Source organism: Protopterus annectens, chromosome 2.part0 (genome assembly GCF_019279795.1).
Source record: "Protopterus annectens isolate FY-2018-M chromosome 2.part0, PAN1.0, whole genome shotgun sequence".
In the NCBI taxonomy this organism is placed as follows: Eukaryota; Metazoa; Chordata; order Ceratodontiformes; family Protopteridae; genus Protopterus; species Protopterus annectens.
The window spans coordinates 606,130,909-606,156,685 of NC_056728.1; the positions used below are offsets into that span (position 1 = coordinate 606,130,909).

The following is a 25,777-nucleotide window of genomic DNA, read 5'->3' on the forward strand; positions in this document are numbered from 1 at the left end:
ACAGCTCACAAACTCATTCATAATCCATCCATGTGCCCTGCTCCATCTTTTATACTTACATTATACCATCCTAACAAATGACTCCAATCCAACAATGAACTGCTAAATGTAGAAAAACCCAAACTTTCAGCTGGCCAGATGTTTTACTCCTTTACCATTGCAAAACTTTGGAACTCCCTGCCCCCAACACTTAGATCCACCCGCTTAGTAACCCTCTTCAAGATATCTCTGAAACACCTCTCTTCATCTTGGCTGTGCACATGTGCTAACACCACATCTCATATAACCTAACTTCAACCATCACAACTATTATCACCCCCACTCTACTACGCTGGCATTCTCCTTTCACACCCACCTGACTTTTGACTTACTCTGCCTCTCCATCCTGACCACTTCCCTCTTCTAATAACCCTCATTGTCCTACCATTGATCCCTCCTGTCTAGTTCCTTTTCTTTCTAACCCTTTTATACCTATTACTGAACCAGGTGAGACATTCAGGTTCTCTTGAGCCTACCTTAATATCATACCATGCCTTATATCTGCTACAATATCCATCAATGTTGCTAATTCCTGCAACAGGACTCATATAGCCTATTGCTCAGCTATTATACCTCCTAAACATGTTAAAAGTTTAAGTACCTAGTCTCCAATTAATTCCTATATCTGCTTTGCACCCACTGCATGAAGTGTCCTATATAAATTTTGCAAGCTGAGAACTACTCATATGGAATGTTCTCATGTATATACTCTGTATTGCTTGTATAATATATTTCATTTCATAGTTTCATAGTTTAGTACTAGGCTATCTGCCCTGGGGCATTTATAAGCCTAGCCATAGTGATGTGGCTTTCGCCACCCCATGTAATGGTACAAAAGTGTACAGAATATATTGAGAATACTGTGCCTTTGTCTGGTAGTGACACAGAGATGACCCCCGGAGTAAACCTACGATCTCCCATCCACTCGTCAAGATTTCTCTTGAAGAGAGTCAGTGAGGGGCTCTGCCTAACATGAACTGGGATTCTGTTCCAGAGTATGGGAAGCCTCTGAGTTATGAATCTGTCCCTCCAGCATGTCCTATTCATATTTGTGCTGAGGTTTAAATCTTTAGCTCTCGTGGTTCTGATGGACTTGGATTTTTTGAGGTGGAGCATGTCCATCAATTCCTGATTGGACATGGCCTTGTACGTCAGGCACAGATCACCTCTGAGTAGGCGGTATGTTACTGAATAGAGCTGGAGTTTCTTTAGCCTGGCAGCATATGACATATGTTGGAGACCATTGATCCTCTTGGTGAAGTACTTTTGGGGTCTCTCCAGTTGTTGCAAGTGCCAGGTGAGGTACATACCAAATGGGGCATTGTACTCAATCATGGGCCTGATAAGGGAGGAGTATAGGGGTACAATGACCTCCTTTGATCTGGATGTGAATCCCTTCATGGTAAGGTGGGCAAGGTAGAAAGTCTTTCTAACCACTTTGGCAATGTGGGTGTCAAATGAGAGGTCACTATCGACTTGGGTCCCCAGGTCTCTAATTACGTTTTCTGTACTCAGTGGGTTACTGTCTATGTGATAATTTGTGGGTACTTTGTTTTTCCCAAAGGGGACGACTATACATTTTTTGGCATTTAGTTTAAGGCCATGACTCCGGCACCAGTTGTCCATTTCAGTGAGGCCTTTCTGTAGGATGTATGTGTCAGCTGGTGTATCGACTATGGCACCTAGTTTGCAGTCATCTGCGAACTTTGTCAGCCACAACCCTCTCATGTTTGCTTTTACATCTGAGAAATAAATGCTGAATAAGAGGGGTCCCAGGACCGAGCCCTGTGGGACACCACTTGTGATTGGCTTTGAGTCTGACATGGCTCTAGCAATTTTGACTTTATGGGTTCTATCCTTTAGCCAGTTTGCAACCCATCTTGTGACATATGGATTTACATTTAAGCTGTTGAGCTTGTCTATGATGCCTGAGTGGGGTATTGTGTCGAAGGCTTTAGCCAAGTCCAGGTAGGCTGTATGGACTGCTTTGCCCTCGTCAATGGCTCTAGTGACTGTTTCAAAAAAGTCAACCAGGTTCAAAAGGCTGGATATTCCTTTACAAAGCCAAACTGGGTGGGATCAAGTGTCTGTAGGTCCCCAATGTCTCTGTTTATGAGTTCCATAATGATTCTTTCCATAGCTTTGCAGACCAGGCTGGTTAAGCTTATGGGGCGGTAGTTACCAGGGACTGTAGAGGTGCCTCCTTTGTGGAGTGGGACCACTGTTGCTGTACGCCAGTGTTCAGGTACATATTCTGTAGTAAGGCTAAGGTTAAATAGCATTTTTATGTGCGAGTTTAGCTCCTCTTGGAGTTCACGTAGCACACAACCCGGGATATTGTCAGGTCCCATTGATGCTGTGTTTTTAGCTTTGCTGAGGGCGGTTCTCACCTGGACATCTGAGATGACAGGGAGGTTACATTCAGCTGGGATAAGTATTTCTTCTTTTGGGAGTGAGGGAGGGCAGAAATTTGCACTGAACCTGTCTGCCAGAATTTTGGCAATATCTGTGGGTTCAGTGTATTTTTTGTCATTGTGAACTAACTCTGAGCATATCTGAGGGTTTCTGCCCAGGTTTCTAACACAGCAGAAGAAGGCCTTGTGGTTATCTTTAGTGTTCATAGCGATTTTTCTCTCAAAATTGGCCTTGGATGTTTTTATGAGAGAACGTAGCTTCCTACTAGTGCTGATCAGAGATGCCTTCTCTTTATGGGATTTTGCTCTGTCGTGCAGTAGCTTCCTTCTTTTGTTATACAATTTGTTTATGGCTGGGGTCCACCAGACAGGACGCCTGCCCTTGGTGGAGAGTGTCTTGGTTTTATTTGGGATTGCATGATCCATGCATTCTTGGAGATGTCTGTAGAAAGCATTTGTGAAGGATTCAGCATTGTGGGATGTGGTTTCCATTGGCCCAGTGGGCTTAAAGGATACCATCTCAGTCTTAAGAAGTTTATCGGCTTTTGAGAAGTTTTTCACTATAGTCTTTTGTGTTGGGGGTGGAGGTGGGATATGTATATCCAGGGTGATTAGTTTGTGGCAGATCTCACTAGTGAGGGGTGTACTTCCAGTGTGGAGCATTGTGTCCCCATGTTTGTGATGATCAGGTCTAGTATATTATCTCCCCTTGTGGGAGAGGTGACTAGCTGTTCCATTGCATTTGAATTTATGAATTCCAGGAACCTTTGGGCTAGGGTGTTAGGGCTAGAATAATGCACCCTGTCTATGTTAGGGTAGTTGAAGTCTCCCAATATGATGGTGTTTGGTGAGACATTCATATCCTCCAATGTCTTCAGGAAGGCTGAATGGAGTTCCTGAGATTGGGAGGGTGGTCTGTAACATGCTACCAGTTGTATAGCAGTTTTGCCTATGGTTAGTTGCACCTGGATGGTCTCTGATGCTTCGTGTGTTGCCACTAACCTGGAGGTGTGGGTGTCCTTGATGAATATGGACACTCCCCCTCCCTTTTTAGTTTGGCCCGAGTTTTGGGGCCGAAAAGCATGATACGAGGTATAGCCTGGTAGCACTGAGGTGCTCTCAGGAGCCTTGAACCAGGTTTCAGTTACTGCACAGACATCGATGTTCTCCATACTGAGGAGTGCTTCGAGAGCCTGCATCTTGAGATTTAGACTTCTGGCATTGAGCAGCATTACCCTTAATTTTTTTCCATTTTTGTTTTCTAAGGAGGTGGGTTTGTCTTTTGAGCCTTGCCTAAAAAAGGCACTATGGGGGTGGCAAGAGCCTTAGCCAATATCCGGAAGCCCAGTGGTGACAGGTGCTTGCAAAGCAGTGTGGCTTGTCCAGCATGTCATCCCAAGCAGACAGACATTGGATCCCCCTAGGATGACACCAGTGATTGAGCCAATTATTAAAGCTGATAATCTTGTCTTTGTATTGTGGCATCATTCTTGGTGAGGGCAAGATGCTGCTCAGGGTCAGGGTCATACCAGCCTGGGCTACATAATCAGAGAGCTCCTCTATGTCTCTTTTCATGTAGTCCAGGGAGGTACATCTCAAGTCATTCACGCCGGCATGGACAATGACGGAGTCATATTTGTACTTGCTTTGGAGTGACCTGAGTGCATGTGTTATGTGGCGGATCCTAGCTCCCGATAGGCAGCTCACCATTACCCTCTCCTTGTTCAGTCTGGTAAGCGGAACGTCAGTGTGTCTGACTATAGAGTCACCTATTACTAGTGTATCAGGCATGATGTTTGGCCTTAAGAGCTGTGACTGTTTGACACACTGATTTATTAAAGTATGTGTTGCATGTGTTATGTTTTGAGGTGTTGGATTTTTGGGTGTCTGCTTTGGGAGCCTCTGTTGTTTTGGTAAGTTTTTTGTTAGAGCCTCCGAGTATGTCTTTGTGTTATTATGTGTTTACTTATGTACTGTTTTTTTCACCAGTTGTATAAGCTGCCAATAATATGTACTAAATGTCTTTATTCATGTAAATTCTGTTTTGTATGTGAAATGTCTTATCTGTGGAGCTTTTCTCCCCGAGACTCCACTGAAAATGGGCACTTCTGGCCCAGCTGGACCATCCTGGTAAACAAATGCAAATAAAATAAATAAATAAATAAAACTAGAAGAAAAAATTATCCAGTTTGACAATGACTACTCACCTCAGTTATTTCAAAAAGAAAGGGTGTTCTCCCATTAATAAGAAAACTGAAGAAAAAAACAAATAAAAGTTCACCATTTATTTCCAGCCAGATTGAACTTTTTTTTTCCCAGATAAAAAAAAAAGAACCAGACACAGCTTTAACTCATCTGAAAATCAGCAATATCTTAGAACAAATGGAAGATATGGATTGGAACAGTGCTTCCTTGAAGAGACATGCAGAGAAATCCAGATTGAAAACAAGTGATAAGAAGAAGAAACTAAAAAACAAATAAAATAAATACTATCAAGCTTCACTGTGCAAAGTAATATAAATGTCATTTAATTTTTTATCTACTAGAATTAAATCTGGGTGGTCGCAGTGGTGCAGCAGTTAGCGTTGCTGCCTCATAGTAAGAGGTTCTCCGGTTCGATTCTCAACTGGGGTGCCTTCTGTGCGGAGTCTGCATGTCCTCCCTGTGGTCACGTGGGTTTCCTCTGGGTGCTCCGGTTTCCTCCCACATCCCAAAGACATACTGTAGGTGGATTGGACACTCTAAATTGGCCCTAAGCATGAGTGCATGCGTGTGTGTGCCTTCTGTGGAAGGTTGAGCACTGGGCTGGCAACTCGACACCATAAAAAACTCCACTGCCAATCATGAGCAGACAGGTGATCTACTGTGGTGACCCCTAACTGGGAAAAGACGGAAGAAGAAAGATCTACTATAATTGAATTTGTCTCATTTGATATCCAGGTAGAAGCAAAAGGAAACTTAGATCCTTCTATACTGAGATACATTAATATTTGATAATTTCCTTATATCTACATTTATTATAAAGTTAGCTATTTATTATAAAGTTAACTACTCTAAATTGTTTTTAGCACACTATATACCAACACACATAATATAGCCCTATTTGATAACTTAGTTCAGAGTAAGATTGCTGTAAGATGGTTAATTCTGTATTTCCTAAGTGCTGATCTGTAACAGACTTGAATATAATCAGTCTCCTTTTATTTTCTTATTTTTATTTTTTTATTTTGATTTATTTATTTTTTATTGCTGATCAAACAATAGACATATTATATACTTATGTTTACAGTATTAGTATGGAAGCATTAAATGCAGTTAGAATAACTTATTGCTCATTCATCCTAAAATTGTTACTGTTAGTTCACACATTACAACTTTAAACTGCATATTATCTTCAGATTGGCTATGTGTTTCTATGAAGGTGCATCTCTTAAGTGTCATTTATTTATATATATATATATACATTGCTGTTACGTTATGCCGTTTTATAGAAAGTGAATGTGTTTGTTTATGATTTGGGTGGCATTTATGTCTATTGAACTATTAAGGCTTGCTAGAGAATGTCTGTATGCATGGTTTCTTTTACAGAATGGGACAGCTTCTGATGTAATGAGAGCCCTGCTTAGTGTCTTGTTTTTATTTGTTACATGATCGAGTTGATTACTAGTGATGTTTCTTTTCTCTCTTGTCTTGTGGCCTGCTCTCTGCTTCAGTCTAGTTTAAGAGTCATTGAAGTCTTGTAATGGGTGAGGTGGTTTTAGGGACTGTTGGTGTTGAAAAAAAGCCTTGTACTGGATTTTGTTTTTGGGGACAGAGGGGAAGATAAGAGAGATTTTGAGGTGGCTGTTTTTCTTTCACTTCAGTCGGAAAACAAGCAACATGGTCTGGGCTTCTATTTTTGATCTGGTAAATTAGGCTAACAAACATCTAATAGCTTGTGCTTCTTTTTTCTTCATTTGAGTTTTCTGCCATTTGCATGTGAAACACTTCAAGACGGAATGAGCTTTAGTGACATCACTGCCCTTTTCTGCCAGTCATACCATTTGGGGTGGGCTCTTATCTCCGTCTTTCAAACAGAAACCAAACTTATGTTCAGAAATGGGTACTTTTTCCTGAATGAGATTTTGTAAAATGACTACACTGGATTTGTTTTAAAGAAGCATATTGGTTTGCTATTGTTAGTCAAATATTACAAATGCTCTTACACTGAAAGGCATCCATGTAAGTTTAATATAATCTATATGGATAATATAAGAGATTCCAAGTTACACAATTCTTTTATTGAGTTTGTAATAATGATATCTTAGTTGCTTGTGCTGATGTTCTAATAATTGTATAATTTCTATACAGTATTTAAGGCTCACTATTTAGAAAAACCCTTATAGGGTTTGTCGTTACTACCTTTAATTCTTTTTTGGTATATGAAACATATTAATATCAGTATGATGATATGAATATTTATAATTAAAATGCATTGTTAACACTTTATAATTTAACAATCAATACAGAAGCCTTCTACTATTTATATGTGGGAATGTTTGGATAATTTTACCATTCAAACAGGAAGTTTTATACTCCATGTGGGGTTTGAAGGGTTTCACACTTATATGTATGCATTATATAAAAGTAATTTGTTATTTTTGCGTGTCTATAATTTTTCTTTTGCATTTATAGATAGCTGTTTGTGTGTAAAAGAATACATTCTTACTTATGAGGTATTTTGAGGTAGGAAGTGACTCAAAGGTATAAATACTTCTTGCAATTCATGAAAATTCTTTATGTAGAACCATTACTTCAAATGTATGTCTTGCCATAAATGTATCTCGTTAAAAATTAATGGCTTAAATAATGGTTGCAAAAGAAGGAATTTAAATAGATTTTTGAAACTTTTTAATTCCCAGATTATCTTTTTGCAAGAGACTCATTCACTACAAGTTGATATAGATAGACTCAATAATAAAACATATTCAGTATTGTCTAGCTCTAACTACAATCTGAAAAAAAGAGGGGTTGTATTTTTATTGAGAAATACTATGCCCATAGCTAAGATAGTTAGTTCTCATAAAGATAACAAAGGTTTATTGTGTTCAGTAACATGGAAAATTAATAGAAAACTTTACACTTATTAATCTTTATTGGTTTCCTGGAATAGAAATTAGAACTGTTAAAATGCATCTAGACCAAATTGCTCATACCATGAGACATAGTATAGTTTTAGCAGGGGATATTAGCTGTATTTTACAAGATGAGAATACTTACACAAGTAGAAGAAGAATATTGGCAAGTGCTAAGAAACTAATAAAATATATACATTTAATGCATATTAAGGATATGCATGAATTTTCAGATCCAGATTCACTATTCTTTACTCATTACTCACATAGGCATGGAACCCAATCCAGAAATGAAAGAGTATAGAGTCTACATTTCAAATGATCTAATAAATAATTTGGATAAAGTTAAGGTTATATTTTGTCCACTTTCAGACCAAATGCTATTATAGAATACTAACATTAATTGATTGCATGAATAAAACAAATGAACATTTATCTATAGTATGTCTAGATATTAACTATGATTTTGATTTGGTCAATTGGAACTATCTTACACTGGTGTAAGAAGAAAGTAACTTCTCAAATAGTTTTATACATCTTATTAAATTTCTTTATGCCAATTGTTATACGTCTATTAAAATAGGTTCATTCACCTCAGATTCAGTCAAGATTCTCAATGGAATTAAGCAAGGATATCCACTTTCACCTTTATTGTTTACCCTAGTTATGGAACCAGTTGCTAATTTGATAAGAGCACGTCCAGACATTAAAGGTCTCCAGATAGATAAGAATCTGTCTTCTAAATTTCAATTGTTTGCAGATGATATCTTACTGACATTAATTACTGTAATAATTCACTTTCAAATCTATTTACCTTAATGGGAATCTTTCAGAAGAATTCTGGACTGTCATCTAATGAAAACATAACAAAAATCTGGGTCCCTATTATATCGAAGACGCAAAATTTCAAATGCATCTTTACCTAACTGACAAGAGCGGAAGTGCAAAACAACAAAGGTGCATATAAGTGATTTCTTTCCCTGGGAAAGAAATTGTTTAGCCCAATAACAAAAACACATCACTACAAACTAAAAGTGGGAGCTGTGCCCCCTGACACCCCTAACTAAATATACCAACTACAAGAACCCACTACAGTGGGGAAAACAGCAAAGTAATAGAGGCGGCCAAGCCGATTTCTTTCCCAGGGAAAGAAATTGCTTTTGTGCCCTTTCGCTGTCTTAAAATTTCGCTAAGATGCATTAAACATTTGCATCTTCGAACATGTAATAGTGAACCAAAAATTCTACCCATAAATTATAACATTAATGATCTATAAAAAGATTTGATAAATACATTGTTCAAGAAAAAACTATTTGGAATAATCACTGTTGAAAATATTAATAAAATAATAACCATCAATTAAAATACTAGTCTAACTTCTATAGTGAATCTCATAAATAAATGAAATAAATATTTTGTTACTGTGGATGAGAGACTTTCCATAGTTAAAATGATTATTCTGCCATATATTCTATACATTGTGCAATCCTTATCTTTATTGCCTTCTAAAAACTTCACAAAAGAGTTTAATTCCTTAATGTTAAACATTTTGTGGTACCCTAATAAGTCCAGAACAGCTTTAAGTCATCATTTAAGAGATTAGTCTCTAGGTGGTATTGGATTATCTGACTAAGAATCATGTTCCTTATCATCTGTTATCAAAACAATGGCCTTTGGGTTAAATAGTTATTATACTGCTAAATGAAAGGATCTCCAAGGAAATCTTTGGATTCTTTCTAGCTCCCCTAAATATTCTAATTATTATTTAATTTCAAATAGCTCTTTGAATACTTTGGGAAATTTTATACAAAGAAACCTAATGAATAAAGAATTGATTTTCTTATTTTCCCAATAGTCTATACCCAAAATAACATTTCCACTTTAAATTCACCTGTAATGACTACATTCAAGGAAAAAAAAATCTGATATACTAGTTTTAATTAATGAATAAATGAAACTTATCCTCTGCTCAGCACATAATAAACAAATTTCATTTTTGTTGAACTCAAAATTAAAGTTATGCAACCATCAGTGAGAAACTCTATTCACAACTTAATTGAACTTTTGTCTATTATAGTATAGCAGAAAATATCTGAAAAAGGCCTTTTATCTAAAATTTATAAAGTAGTCAAAATAATTAGACTACAACAAAGAAAGTTATTGGAATTAGTTTAAGCTCATAAATAACAAATCCCCCAATGATGAGAACAAAAAAACAAATTTTATCTTCATCCAAACAAACCACTTGTTCAAAACTATAAAACTTCTTTGCCAAAGCAAAACCCTGGACATGACAAATATTGTTAGCACTTTTGTTCCTTAATGTCAATACAAGAACTTCTTCAGATAATATCGGAAGGACTTGACTGTAGAGTTTAAAGCTCTACTTGTTCACTCAGATGGAAATAATTCTCTTGGAAGTTTCTACATAGATCTTTTTTACTCCACATAAAATAGAATTAATATCCAAAAGTAAGACTTTTGAGGGAGATGTAAGTTAGACATTAAAGCTGACACGTCAGCACAATCATATGTGTTTTGAATGTGTTGCACTTAAGCCATTTTAGAAGGAGATTAATGCCTTTCTACAGACTTTATTTTCTGATAAATTTGTATTAACCAAATGACTAGATATTTTTAATACCCCAATCCCTGAGTATGTTACAAGATTGAAATATCCAGTCCTGTGGAGCATACTAACAATTGCAAGAATGTTTATTTAGTAGACACCCTTGCAAATAGTTATTGTATGTTTTTTAATGGTTTAATTTTTTTTATTATGTCAAATATTTCCTTTTTAATTTAAATTTTATCAATTTTATTCATATTTAAAATTCAATAAAAAAAGGTTTATAATTATAAAAGTACCAGGACAAAGCATATAGTCTTACTCTAAAAGCTAAAGTCTGGAACTCTCTCCCCATGCACAAGAACAATTACTAACCTGGAAAACATCAAATCCTCCCTAAAACAAGATCTAAATAATACATGGCTATGCTCATGCTCAACTCCTGGCTAACTTGAACTTAACATCTCCACCCCTGGCTGTGCTTTCTCTCTTCTATTATTGTGTAATGGCTGTTCAACAACATATCCCTGTGTCAAACTACAAGAAAGAACTGTATAATTACATTACCCTGTGGAGAATGTAAATACTTATCCTCTATGTTAATGTAGAAAAGAATTAGTGTATGTTTTTACATGGATGTTTAATGTATTACCCTGTTTGTGAAGTTAAAATTATTGGATGTATGTTTCTCCATATGAAGTTAAACTATTAACTGTATGAAGCAAAGGTATAGTATCATGTATGTACATAACTGTCTGTAAGTTGAAGCTTTTCTCATTGGGCCTCCACTGAAATGGGTTCTTTTTGACCCAGATGGACTTTTTCAGTAAAAAAATGTCAAATAAATAAATACATTAATGATGTCACTAAGACGCACAAGTCCCTTTACTACATGTATGTACATGATATATTTGTTGATCATGTGGGTATGAATAAACTGCCTTACACCTGCTTGTAACAAATGATGAGCATGGTTGATATCTCTGAGTATGTTTCTGATGCCAGAAATCAGCTACTCTTGAGTAGCATAATGCAATCACCACAATGTTTCAACAACTGACTTACTGGTATTATTCTAGGAAGCTTGAATATTCATTAGCCTTGGAGAAGAAGGATGGCAGTCCTATATGTGGTGCTAGATATTATTTGCACCTTTCTCCACAGGGCTTATGCACATTGGATGTAATGTTTTGTACCTCCTATTGTCTTTTTTAGGCAAAGTCAGGCTCTTATATCTGCCAGAATAGCATGTTCTAATCAGGCTTATACCAGTGTGGATCTGCTCAGTGCTAGAAACCAAAAGCAAAATACGCTGGTCCTAAAAGCCTGCCTAATGAAAACATGGGCAATGACATAGTCACAAAAATATGGTTCCAACACAGTTAGGACTTATGTACGTGTTCTTTCTGCATAACATTCCTTTATACATTTAGATAAACCTGGGCATGTCTATGACAGGAGTGCATCTATTTGTATTTGTAACTACCATCACCTCATGCTTACTCCAGCTAGACAATGTTATAAAATTTATCTTTACACCATAGGTACAGCCTCCTTTCATCCCATAGCAAGCTACAGAACCTCTGCTGTGATGCCTGTAGTTCATCAAGGCTCGATGAATAAACTCAAATCCTTAACTGTGGACCAGAGCATAGTTGTCCTGCATGATTCAAACTATTCCTCCATAAACTGGCTAAAATATACCACAAACAACAAATATGTACAATGGTTCTCAGATATCATCAATGCCTACTCTCTAAATTAAATCAGTGCCTATCCCCATTAAGGTACCTAACTTTCCAGATCTGTTTCTCCCAAGTATGGTATCATTAGCCACCACACCCATATTTATCCCATCACTTGTCAAATGTAATGACTGTAATATATTTCCCATAAGATCCCAGACAGTGATGACCCCAAATTTCACCATCTTCTGAAATCCTGCCAAAAAATGTCTTATCGTCTTATCACTAGCTACTGAAATTATAATATTTCAAAAGTTCCTCACAAAATGAGGTTGCCAAAATAGCCAGTTTTATTACTGATTTGTCTAATACCAAGTTCATAAACAAACCACTTTAGTGGAACCCAGGCACTAACACTCTACAGTAAAAACATCTCAGATCCTACTTCTGTAAAAGCAAACTCAAAAGAGTAACCAAGGAGTTAAGACAGAAGATCAAATCTTGCAAGGTCAAATATGAATTGAAAATTTCTAACTCCTCCAATGATAGTTATAAAAGCCTTCTTCAACTATGTTAGGAATCTTAGGAGAAACACATAACATTGCTCTGAGATTGCATCTGATGTTGCAACCCCCTCAGACCACTTGGTATTGTGAATATACTTGAGGATGAACCTACCTGACAGATCCCCACAGTCCCCTTCATGCTTTCCATCCCACATCTTCAAATCAGCATCACCGTTCAAGTTTAGATGTATTATATACTAAAAAGCATTAGTTCTATGGATCTATCCAAGATACCAGATGTTTTCCTGTTGTTAGTATGAAACACTGCTTGTTGAGTCACTTGTAGATCTATTTATCCTCAGCCTGTATACTGGTTACATTTCGCAAGTTGGAGAAAATCTGCAGTAGTCCCTTTCCAAGTGTGGCTCAGTCACTGACCCTGGGAACTGTAAATCAATTACCCTCACCAGCTTTACAATAATGGTCATATATCATGAAATTCATAAATTAGGATACTGGCAACTTATTCAATGACACAAACTAATTAGGCTTTGGGAAAGGCAGATCATGGCTATGTAACAAGGCTGACTTCTTTGAAAGAGTCACCGAGGCACTATACAAAGGTAACTTGGTGCATGATACCCGAGTGGACTTGGCAAATGCCTTTGACAATAGTCATCTTTCTAGAATCATTGATGAACTGAAGCAAATAAAAAAATTAACCTCTTGGTTGCATGTTTATCAAATTGGTTAACAAACAAAGCCGATACTAGCAGGGTAGATTGTACATGTTCCTCAATAAAAGACTTGTCACTATTGATGACCTCAAGAGTCCATTCTGGGTCAGTTCGTCTTTGGTTAACACTTCACTGATGTCAGGGCTGGTGATGATGATCTCTGGCTGCCCATGTTTGCCAGTGACTGCAGTAATGCCATGAATTATTCCCATATTCTCTACAGTGGGGGGGGGGGGGTGGCTACACCATTTTTTGTTGTTGTGTTTTTCAGCTTTTCCCAGTTAGGAGTCGCTACAACGGAACTCTGGTCCACTAATGATTGTCATTATATTTTTACATGCCGAGTTGCCAGCTCTGACGCACAACCTTCAACGAAGTTACTCCCATTCATGTATGTCTCCACACAGAAGACGCTTTAGCTGAGAATCGAACAGGACAACATCTTACTGTGAGGCAACAATGCTACTGCAGCACCACCACCAATCAGTTTGTCTTCTTTATGAACTACAGCTCAGTGCTAAAACCATTAGCAGTATACTCACTTGAAAACAAGAACACACCTGCAGCTATGACATAAATCATACCATCCTCCGAACTACCACAGACATTAGAGACCTGGTCACATTGACCAAAACATATCAAATGTAGTTTGAAAATATTACCTATCCAAGTTAATTACCAAAGAAATATGCTCCAGCTCTACGGAAGCTATAATCACCCATTATTTTGACCAGGTCTGTGATCTCAAAGGCTCTCTGGATCTAAAAGCTCTGTCACTCTACCCTGCCTCCTGTCTTTCATGTTGTGGCCTTTGCCTGGCATACAAGGCAGTAAATAATGCTTGACTTTTCAAGTATTCATACTATCTGCTCAAGAGACCTAACTCTACATCACAATATAAACAGGACACACTGGAGAGACAGATATCTTTTCCCGCCTGTGGAATAAGTTCCTATTGTATAACGCATGCCAAACAAGGCAAATCTCTTGCTATTTTAAATTTTAGTTTATAAAAATGTAGATGGTTAAACATAAATTCCCCCTGGGTCAGATCCTCTCAGTCCCTGATGGGTAGGGGTACTAAGGAAACTGCAGACACTAGGCTCTTAATGATCTTCACTGCCTGGTATGAAACATGTACATAAGGAATCAAAATGTTCATGTTTTCAGGAGTATAGAGGATATCATACATCTTACGTATTACATTTGAATGTGATACCTGAAAAATTACTTACTCATTTCCTTTCTGAATGCATCACTGAAAGCTGCCCTAACAATGCTCCTGCCTCTTCTATGGTTGACTATATATATATATATATATATATATATATATATATGTGTGTGTGTGTCTTTCGGCTTTTCCCGGTTAGGGGTCGCCACAGCGGAACTCCGGTCCGCTAATGATTGGCAGTAGAGTTTTACATGCTGGCTTGCCGGGCCTAATGCACAACCTTCAACGAAGGAACGCCCATTCACGCATGTCGTCACACAGTAGACGCTTTAACTGAGAATCGAACGGGCAACGTCTAACTGTGAGGCGACAACGCTACCGCAGCACCACCACCGCAGTAACTATATATACATATATATATATATATATATATATATATATATATATATATATATATAAATGTAACTTATCTCTATTGTAATACTTTATTTTTGTACTTGCAAAACATTTTTGACACTTCTATATAGCCTCAGTTGCTCTGTAGCTTGCAGAAGTGACGCTAAAGTGAGGTGAAGGGGGAAGTTGCCCCAGGTGCAAGGTGCTTGGGGACATTAATAGGGATATGCTAAACATGTTACATAAATTTGTATGTGGTGTAATCTGTTATATACTGCTTGTTACATTCAATGAAGCAAACAGTCTGCTATGGTTGACAAAGATAGAACATTTTCTTTTTTTTTCCTATAGTATTTTTTATTTGATCCTAACTTAAGGTTGAAGAAGTGAAAAACATACATTGATCTGGCTTGCTTCTGGCATGAGGAGTTCCAGTTTTTTTTATGCTCCTTAATGTGGGGTTAAGTGACAGCAGATGGGGAAGGGTAGAAGACATCAGACGAGACAGCTACTTCTCAAGTAACTTGTAACTTCTGTATCACTGCGTATCTCTGTCTAATGCTGCTGTGAACCTGGGTCATGGTTAAAAAGGTACAGTAGTCAAGCCCACCTACCCATTTACCAAGCATTGTATTGTTTTGCTGCCTTACAGCAAAGGTAGGACTATTGTCATCGACTGTGTTTGGTGGACAACCATTGGTGGTTATTTTATTTCAAGATGAGATGAGAATCCAATCCAGTATAGATTACCTGCTAATATTTCTGTTTCCCCTAGATGGGACACTGAGTGGAGTGACATTGTATAAGTTTATTGGGAACAAGCTGGTATCCAAACATATTAACTGAGATTTCCCAGTATGATTGTTTGGGTCTATGTTACATGAACGAACGATTAAAATGTTGAGTACAACATACTCGACAACATTTGATCGAATGTTCATGTAATCGGAGACTCCAAATGTCAAAATGTGGAGTTCCGAAATGTTTTGGTAAGCCATCCTAGTCAGTGTAGCAGGTGATATAGACACACTACACTGTTTGGAATGGCTAGGTAAGAGGCTGCTTTGTTCAATATACTAACTCCGAAATCACTGTACATTGGGGAAAGGGCAATGTCCTGGTAATCACTTGTTGTAATTACCAGAAAATTGCCTTTTTCAGAATGCACAGCGATCTTGGAGTTGGTATATTTAGTTAGGGGGTGTGTGTGGGGCACAGCCCCCCACTTTGTTTTAAAAGTAGGTGTGTAAGTGTTTGAATGCTGTGAGTGTGTAGGGGTTTGTATGCATTGCTTGTATGTGTGTGTTTTGTATGTTAGTATAGGGAAAGTGTAGGACAAATAAAATCTTTCGATTTTGTTTGTTTCAGAGTTTTAAGGTTTCAAGGTTTTGAACTTTCGATCATAGTGTGTCGAGTATGTTGTACTTGACATTATGATCGTTCATTCTTTTAACATAGACCCAGTTGTTTCATGGTTTATGTATGTGGATAACCTGCATAGGATTTTTTTGCAGTGTTAATATTGTTACTGTGGACATAGGAAGAGTTGTTATGCATGCATTCTTTTTAGTAGTTAAGCTTCAGCTTAGAGAGGAGTACTTTTGAATTGTTAAATTGGGAATGGGATTAGGAAGGGGAGTCATTTCAGGGGTATTTCTATAAAAAATATGTTGTCCTTCCTTTCATTTTGTTTTTTTTTTCTATCCTTAGGATGTTGTAAGCTGGTGAAAGAATTTCTTTATCTTTTACATCTGGTTTAGCCGAGTTTCTGTAGTGGCTAATATATTTTGGGAGTGCAATTGTTGCATATATACTTTTGATGTTCTTACTGAGGAATTGTAAGCCTATGTGTACCTTTTAGGGAGATGACGTAGATGTGTGTGTTTTTTTGGTGGGGGACTGGGTGGATGTTAGTTTCACTTTTGATTAAAATGATTTTTGGGAGGAATACATTTAGATTCGAATTTATATTATCCATTAAGCTTTCTTAGTAAGGCATTGGTGCTTAGATAAATGTGTTTATGGAGATCAAAGTGCATGATGCAGTATAGATCATGGTAGACTGTATTAGTGCAAAATGTGTTTCAGTTTGTGACACAATGGTTTGGGAGTGGGAGATACTGAAAGAGAATGTGTGTCTGGAATGAGATTAAGCTTGTAAATTCGGTAAGGGGACATTTTATTAAGAGCTGAAGAATGAGAACAGTAAATACAAGAGATGACTGGATGGAGATATGAAAATGAGGAGAGTGGAAGACGTGGGACATTTTGTGAGAGAGGAAGATTTGTACAGGTTTTATGATGAGCTAGGACTGCACTGTTTTGTAATGCAATAGGTTTTGCTATGAGTGAAGGTTTGGCGCAAATGTTCTATGAGAACAAGGGGAGTTGTGTTTGTTCCTGAATGTAAGAGGGTGAGAAGCAAGGAGAGTAAAAGAGATGTAATACAGATGTAATAAAAGGGGAAGGTGCAATTCAGGACTGTGAAGAATATTGTCTTCCTTATATTACTGGGAGTAGAATAAGGTGTTAATGTATAAGTAATTATATATGATGATGGGTGTGAGAAGGCAGGAACTGATGTGTAGGAGGTGCAGGAAGCCAGGATGCGATGTGCAGGAAGTGGGAGGAGAACTGATGCATAAGGAAGGTAAGCAGGAAATGACACGTGCAAAGTGGGAGGAGAAAGAGAAGAAATAATGTAGTATTTAGATGTGTTCAGGAAGTGGGAGTGCTGAGTGGTACAAATAGTTGTTGGTGGTTTGGGAGGTGGAGTTTAATAAGTTCAAATGGAGTCACAAAAACGCTGGAATGTGAAATAATACACAGTATTTATTGAAGGTTTAGCGCTTTCATCTAGTAACACTAGACTTCATCAAAACAGTTCTGATGAAGTCTAGTGTTACTAGATGAAAGCGCTAAACCTTCAATAAATACTGTGTATTATTTCACATTCCAGCGTTTTTGTGACTCCGGTCAGTAGCTATTTGGACCAGTTTTGTTTCGGATTGTTGTTGCTACTTGGACATTTTTATTTAAGTTCAAATGGAGTGTAAGAGGTGGGTGGGAATTGGGGTAGAGCAGAAGAGCAAAACGAGTCCACGTGTAGCAAGGACAGATTGGAACCAACCAAAGCAGGGTGTTGTGTGAGTTCAAAAATAATATGTAAACTTAGATCATAGAGAGGAATGGTCAGTTAAACGAAATAGGCCAATCTTTTGTCTTGTTATGTTACTAGGGAAAATAAGTTCTCCCAAGGTGTGGATGATATAACAACAGCCTGTGTAAGGTACTTAGATAAGATGTAAAAGAATTAAAATAGTTGGGTAATAGTATATCATATACCCTTAGCAGTCCTGCCATAATAATCTAGTAAAACCTAAAGTGAACATATGAAAGAGAGATTGAACTGCCCTCTATTTTAAATAAGATTAAGTTATTGTTTTAGACTCAATGTTACAAAAAATGAGGCAGTGATAAGCTTCATTATATTTATAGGGGAGTTTATGTGACAGCTGATCAGCTGTATAAACTCATTGATTATGCAAGTAATATTTAAAAATATACAGTCATTTTTAGATGCATTGACAGGTTATATTTGAATTAAATCCGTCACTAAAATGACTAGTCGACTTGTGCACTCAGACTGAGATTTCTTACTTGATTCACGGAGTGTATTGTGAATAATGGCAGGTAGCATATTTATTTTTATTTTTTTCATTTATTTTATTTAATTTATTGTTTATTTATTGAGTTATTTATTGTTTGCTTTTTTTGATCAAGAACTCAGTGCTAAGCCAGAAAGAATGGCTGGACAAAAGCACAAATTAGGGATATTTTCTAATTATTACTGTAATTTATTTTAAAAAAAAGATAGTAGATCAACAGGTTATACATCAATATACATTTCATAATAATAAGTATAAACTCCAATACCTGGCATTATTGACTTACTTTAATCTTCAGTGATTTATTAGAAATTCAAAAAATTTAGATTGGACAGGGAAAATTATGTGGCAAAATCAAGGGACTTCTTTACAATTGTTGAGAGGTATAGGTTATAATTTTGCACAAATTGTTAAACAGAAAGAAAATATATATGTAATGCATAATACTTGAATATAACATGTTAGTATGTTTTTTCTTTTCTATTAATTTATGTGTGCCTATGTCTTAAGTGATAATTTAAAATAAACAAAGACTAGTTTCAGACAAAGTGCTTTTTCATAATCTAAGGATTTCAGTTGTGTACATTCCAAATAGAAAGTTCACGTCTTATCACTCTAGGTTCGTTATATTCTCTAATCTTAGTGCAAACTCATCAAATTACATAATCTCAGTTATTGCTTAACTGAAGGAAATTATTATTTTTTTTGTTTCAGCTCTTTTCAAGTTTAACAATAGATATACATATGCAGAAAACTGCAAAATTAAACACCAGAAAAATTCTATTTAACAACTTGACTCACTTTCTTAAAAAGTGTGCATGTATTTTACTGAAATTTTCAGCTTAATGATCTTTTAAAAAAGACTGTATTAGGACTTAAGGTATTTAATGATACTTACGGTATTGGATTGCCTTTCATGCAGCGAGTCCCCATCCCAGGCTTGTCAAGGAGCGATTCTAGTACGCGATGCAGCTGTGCATTATCAGGCGCATCATTGCTGTAAACAAAGCAGTAATGAGAGTTACAATAGAGCAAGATGAATTAGAAAACTATCCTCATAAAATATATACATAATAGTTACACACAATCACTACATTTTAAAAATCATTCACATTACAGAAGTGTTGCAAGAGAACATGCTCTCTTGTTCTAAACAGATGATCTCAAGGATTCATATTTAATACCAACATTTAGATGCTTGAACAAAAGGATACTAAGATAATATGAATATTAATACGCAACTGCAAATAGATTTAAATGTTTTCAGTGTGTTTGGTATTAAGCAGTTGTAAGTGCATATGTTTCTATGCACTTTGCTTGAATTTGTGAATCTAAATGACAACTGCTTATGAAATGGGAATCTACTTTACATAGCAATGCATAGGTGTCACATGCTTAGCGTATATATTTATACTTCATTTCTGATCCATCTCAGTGAAGGAGAAAATACAAGCATTTTCAGGAAAGCCATATCATTTCTTATACAGAGGCCCTTGGCACGTGTGTGTGTGTGTGTGTGTGTGTGTGTGTGTGTGTGTGTGTGTGTGTGTGTGTGTGTGTGTGTGTGTGTGTGTGTGTGTGTGTGTGTTTCATCAGATAAGCTTTGTGTTAGGCTTCTGTTTCAGTTCATTTAAGTCTGGGTTTTTGTATATTTTAAGCTAATGATCCCAATTTTTTTTGTAATTTCTAAATTTAAATTTCAGTTTTCAGTGTTCCACTTTATTCCAACCAGACTGTGAAAAGGTTATTTCAGCTGCAGTAACTAAGTTCGTTATGCTAATGAATGTTAAATGCACTAAGTAACATGGGGAAACACAAAAGCTGTTTCCAAATGAATACTGTTTAAATGCTGATAATGTGCCAAAAATCTGATATGACTTGATGGTCTGTAGAAAATCTGCAAATCCACATTCTCTCTTTGATACTGATTCAGGCTATTTGTTAGACACAATGTAGTTCATTTTTCACACAATATTAGAACAATCCCTGTACATGTATTAATCAGCATTTGTAGTCCAAGAGTGGGAGCTAGAAATGCATGGACACAGTAATTACATCCCATATCTTGCAGTGTGCATCATAAAGCCATCAAAGTATGTCAAAGAATGGCATATAATGCTAATGATCTGGGAAGCCTTCTGACTTTAGATGCCAAAAATGCTTTTTGGTAGGGTAAAGTGGGGTTTCTAATTGAAGTGTGACATGCAATGACCCTTCTGTTTGCTATGTTTTATGCCAGAGGCGTTGGCCAGTGTGTGTGATGTAATAATGTGCTAGCCATTCCTTTTAAGCCCTTTAGTGGAGCCCTACAACTTGGTAGTGCTTAGGTTAGCACGAGTTGTTCTTTGAAAATGAGCCCAATAAACAGATGGAACCTAATGAAATATGCACTAGGTGCTCCCCCACAATACATTTCTTTTGTTGCAATACTGAGGGTATTCATCTTCCAAGTCAACTAGTCCACTTCTTGTTTGGTAGACAGATACCATTCTGACAGTATTAATAATGTAATGACTGAACCAAAGAAAGCAAATACAACTGTTCTCTTACATAAATCTTAAGTACAAGCTACTGTTAACAAGTATACACACACACACACACACACACACACACACACACACACGCACACACACACACACACACAGACTAAAATGCACTGTGGATATCTAAAACATGTATATGTATACAATTGATCCATGCATATGATGCATGAGTTCACACCACCACCCAACAAAATTTGTAATAACAGTGGAGACAGCTAAATAGCTACCAGCTGTGATTATTGATTGTATTCCATCAATGAGTTACAAAAACTAAGAAAAAATACTATCCATAAATTGCAAATGATGCTCAAAAGTGAAAAAAACAACTTCCCATTCACTCACTCACCGAGAATTTCCCACCCCATCCTTACCTCATATTAAAAGCTTAGGCAGTTAACCTGAATTACCAGTAATAAGCATTAGGGAAATGGATGGTATGAAATGTACCAAGGTATAAAACTTGATCTAGATTGCCACTGATATTTTTGTTTAAATTTCAGTTATATTAAGTGGTCTGTTTCTTTCAGCGTTATCCCCTCATCATCTTCTGTAGGCCCACTTTCCCCATGTGACCTTTCTTTACAACATTACTTCTGCTTGGTCTAAAAGGCAATGTTTGACACAGTTCTTTATGAACATATATGCTTGCAGTGCAGTTCTGAGAAAACTAAGACCAGATCTGGAAATTTGATACTCAGTGCAATTACAAATATTATGAAAAAATGGACCTGTAAGTTTAAGCTAAATGTATGGGTTCTACACACAACATATCATACAAGAACAAGAACTCAGTGCTTAATTTTATCAAAAGTAAGCTTAATATGTATATGGGGAGTAGAAAATAGCACGGTATTAAATCAGTCAATATGTAGGTCATAAAGTGATGGGGGAGTGGAGGAATGAATTAGCACTAAGGGATTTCTAATGACAAATCAAATTATATTCATCTGTCAATCAAAGTTTACATATGTCTTAATTACAAGTGTTATTTAATTATAAATGTTTTATAAATGCAATGTAATTTATGAGGAATTTTTATATGTAGTAGGCAAAAAGTTATTTTAAACAGTATTTTTTGTTTGAGAAATAAATTAGGTACATTTTTGATAGTTTTTATGACCTGATTTTAATTTAAAGCTATTAAAATGGATATGAATAATTTATAAAATCAGTATGAAAAAGGTTAGACCTTGAGAAAAAAAAAAAAATTATTAATTTTTACCAATAAATGTTTTAATTTTGTCAAGTTTGGCTTTTCATTTACTACTGCTCTAGCTAATTTTCTTCATGATGATGCTTACTATTTGGACATCTACTAAAAAATGTTATCCACACATATTTATTTAAATTATTTAAGTGAAGGTGGCCTCATAATTCCATAATTTTGGCAATACCCAGTAATGTGTACATTTATATATTTATTAAATTATTGATATAAATTCACACACACCCAAATGTGTGTGTGTGTGTATGTATGAGTGTGGGTATGCACATCCATGCATGTGTGTGTGCATTTGCATGCATTCGTGTGTCCATTTGCATGAAGTATGTGTTCATGTGTGTGTGTGTGTGTGTGTGTGTGTGTGTGTGTGTGTGTGTGTGTGTGTGTGTGTGTGTGTGTGTATGTGTGTGTGTGTGTGTGTGTGTGTGTGTGTGTGTGTGTGTGTGTGTGTGTGTGTGTGTATGTGTGTGTAAATGCAATACATATAGTCATATTTCAGTACAGTAGTAGTCACACAAACATAATTTTTTTTTGAATTGGCATGGGTTTATTTACAAAACCATATTGTTTTTGGCTAATCAGGTAGCAATGCTAAAGTTAAATGAAATGCAATTCTTAGAAAAGTACTAGCAGCTTTATGAAAATCAACAGTTTAGAATACCCTCTTGCCTATGCAATACAGCAAACATTAAGAGTCTGTTAAAGATCACTAAAATGTCCAAAGTTTTCAAGTATTTTCCTTTAACGGTTTCACAGGAAAAATAATAACAGTTCCATGGGTAAAGAGGACTTCCAAAAGCTTGCCATGAAACAAAGGAAAACTCCTCAGGTACTACAGCCTTTATTCAGCTTTTCGTCATGGAACAGCATCTTCATTCTTCTAAATATGTTTTCTTCCACTAAATGTTGCTGGAGACTCCTTCATTCAATTTCTCCCCTAAGTAGTGGGTAGGTCTCCTAAAACAAGACCACTCATCTCAAGCCTTATGTACATCTGGTGTTACCTCATGTGATTACCTATTTCCTGCATATAAAGCATGTATTTGTTGTAAGAGCACATCCTCTAGTCTATAGCACAAATTTAGCCAGGACTTTCATACCTTCTCTTCTGCTCTACCTGGCACTCAAAATTGAGAACACAAACACACATACACATACATATTTGTGTGTGTGTCTGTGTGTGTGTCTATGTGCGCTCTTGTGGAAAAAACTGACTTAGGTTGACACTAGCTATGGTTGACACCATAAGTGTTTAAGTCGACGAAATTTGGCCAGCTAAACAGACTGTGGACCAGAATGTGAAATCGCACAATTTTCAGAGTTGGGGAATCTGCTTTTTCTCTAACACTGTGTGAACTCAGAATCAGTATCTTTATATATATATATATATATATATATATATATATATATATATATATATATATATATATATATCATCATCAGAGAATGTGGGGGTGCTGTGCCCCCCACCTAAGATTATTTTATTTTTTATTTTTAAAGTTTTATTTTTGCATGCACTGAGTCTGTTTTTTGGTGCATGTGGAGTAGCATGTCAACAGTTACAGCATCAACGTTTTCTGGTTAACTTTGTGAACATCAGTGTTTGAGTCATTTGAAAATTGTCAGCAGATCCAAATATACGTGACAGATATTTCTTCAGTGCATGCTATATATTTGACTCCTGCTATGTTTAACTTTAAACGATGGCATTAATTGTTTAGAGAAAACGTTTTATTTTAAATATTGAAAGATACTGGTAATTAAGTAAAAGGAAACAATACCAAATACTTGGTGACAGTATCCATGGTTAATAAAATGTTATTTTCTTTACAAGGAATTCATTTAATTCCATTCATTTATGATTTGCACTACTTCTCTCATTTAAGAGGATCATTCCAGTATTAAATGTACATTTAATCATTCCTCTGATTATATCAAATCTGAGGGATCATTCTGATGTTTCTTTGTTGTTATAAAAATGTATAAGAAGCACTGAAGTATAAGCTATACAGCTGCGACACCTTTGGATACATATAAAAAATCAGAGAATTAATACTGAATGATGTTGTGGGTAAATATTAGAAAAATGATAGCTAACGCAGCTACTAGGAAAAGGTTTGGTTGTGATTCTCTGTGATTTTCTTTCTGCTAATAGTACAAATCTCGAGGTTCAAGCAGCTGTCTTCCATGTTTTCCTACTGGTTTTCTTGGGAGCATTTTGGTGAAATAACTGTAGAATTAAAACCAAAATAAGAGTCCTTTATCAGAGCTAATCAGCCTGCAGACTCAGAAACTAATCTTGGTTTGATACATGAATGCTCACAGAAATGAATTCTATGCAGAGAAAGTAATTACTTTTCTTTTCTTTTATTTTCCCTATACAATACGCATATTTTACTTTAAAGTTTTTCTAGGAACTGTAAAAGTAAAGATTTCAAGTGGTGATTGATTTTTTTTTTTTAATTTTTATTTCTTTCTTTCTGTTAATCAGATAAGCCCGTTGGGTGCAACTGCCCTTTATCAGTGGCAACCTGAGAACACTGCCATATGTTCATCTACATTTCACATTTTTGCTTTATTCACTTTTAAAGTCCATTGATGCTGTGTAATTAAGTTACATTAATTGTTTACTATGAATTCGAGAAGTACTTTGCAGAGTTTTAACTGCTAACAGATTTAAATTGTGCTCAGATGCCTTCACTTCTTAGCAGCATCTTGTTAAAGTTTGGTTAATCATTTTGTTTGCTAACTGGATATTGGTCCTTGTTCATTGATTTATATAATGTTAACCAGAATATCTTGTTTGGTTTTGTACATTTTGACTGAAGCTTGTGGAAAAGTTTCCACTATACCAAATGCTACAAAGTTGTACAGAAAAACTCACTAAACACATAGAAGTCAGTACAAGGGGTGCTACATAAAGATCTAACAGGTCACTAGGAAAGAGATAACACCTCATGACATCCTCTACATATAAAACATGAGTGTATAAATTGATAGTGGAACTGGTAGAACCATACTATTTATGTTGACCCAAAGGCAGGAAAAAAATCAGAGCACTTTGCAGATATGCGTTACTTTTTAGTAAAGATTCCCTTTTATTAGAATAACAACTTGACAATATATAAAAATGTAACCTTTCAAAAAAAAAGTTAACATATTTGCAACTGACCCTCCTTTCAAACAGTATTTAATTTTTTTTTGTGTATATATGTGTGTGTATTTACATTTCATATATGCACACACACACACACACACACATATATATATATATATATATATATAAAAAATGTATTATATATTTTCAAAAGCAATAAGATGATCTATACAGGAAGTAATAATACCATTGCAGGTAAAAGATGACTTGAGTGTAGTAATTTAAATAAAGTCTAATCTAAACCCAGTGCAAACTTCTGGCCATAAAGATTTAACTATTAGACTACCTCAGTGAAAATGTTTGCATGAGCAGTGTCAAAATCTGTGCTTCAAGTAGAGCTATTTCCGTCATTACCACGACTACCCTGCTAGGGCTTTAGAACTGAAAAGTTTCTAATGCCACAGTGATTTTTTTCATTTGTTACTGTACTCAGTGACACTTTTATTTTTGTTATATGAGATAAGTAAAAAACAGTCAAAATGTTTTATATCTCATTTCTTAATAACAGGGTTTGTCATCTTTTAAATGTTTTTCTTGGCTTTTTTTTCTGAGAGTC

The 25,777-nt window shown here is 36.0% G+C and overlaps 1 protein-coding gene across 1 annotated transcript in view; it reads right to left on the reverse strand.

The window, feature by feature from the left end:
- The window catches only part of LOC122792759 (phospholipid-transporting ATPase ABCA1-like), a 2,266,772-nt gene that overhangs the window by 809,109 nt on the left and 1,431,886 nt on the right, over positions 1–25,777 (reverse strand). The window contains exon 29 of the mRNA XM_044060333.1: positions 19,198–19,296. Coding sequence (XP_043916268.1) covers positions 19,198–19,296 — 99 coding nt within the window. The remainder of the gene's footprint in view (positions 1–19,197; positions 19,297–25,777) is intronic.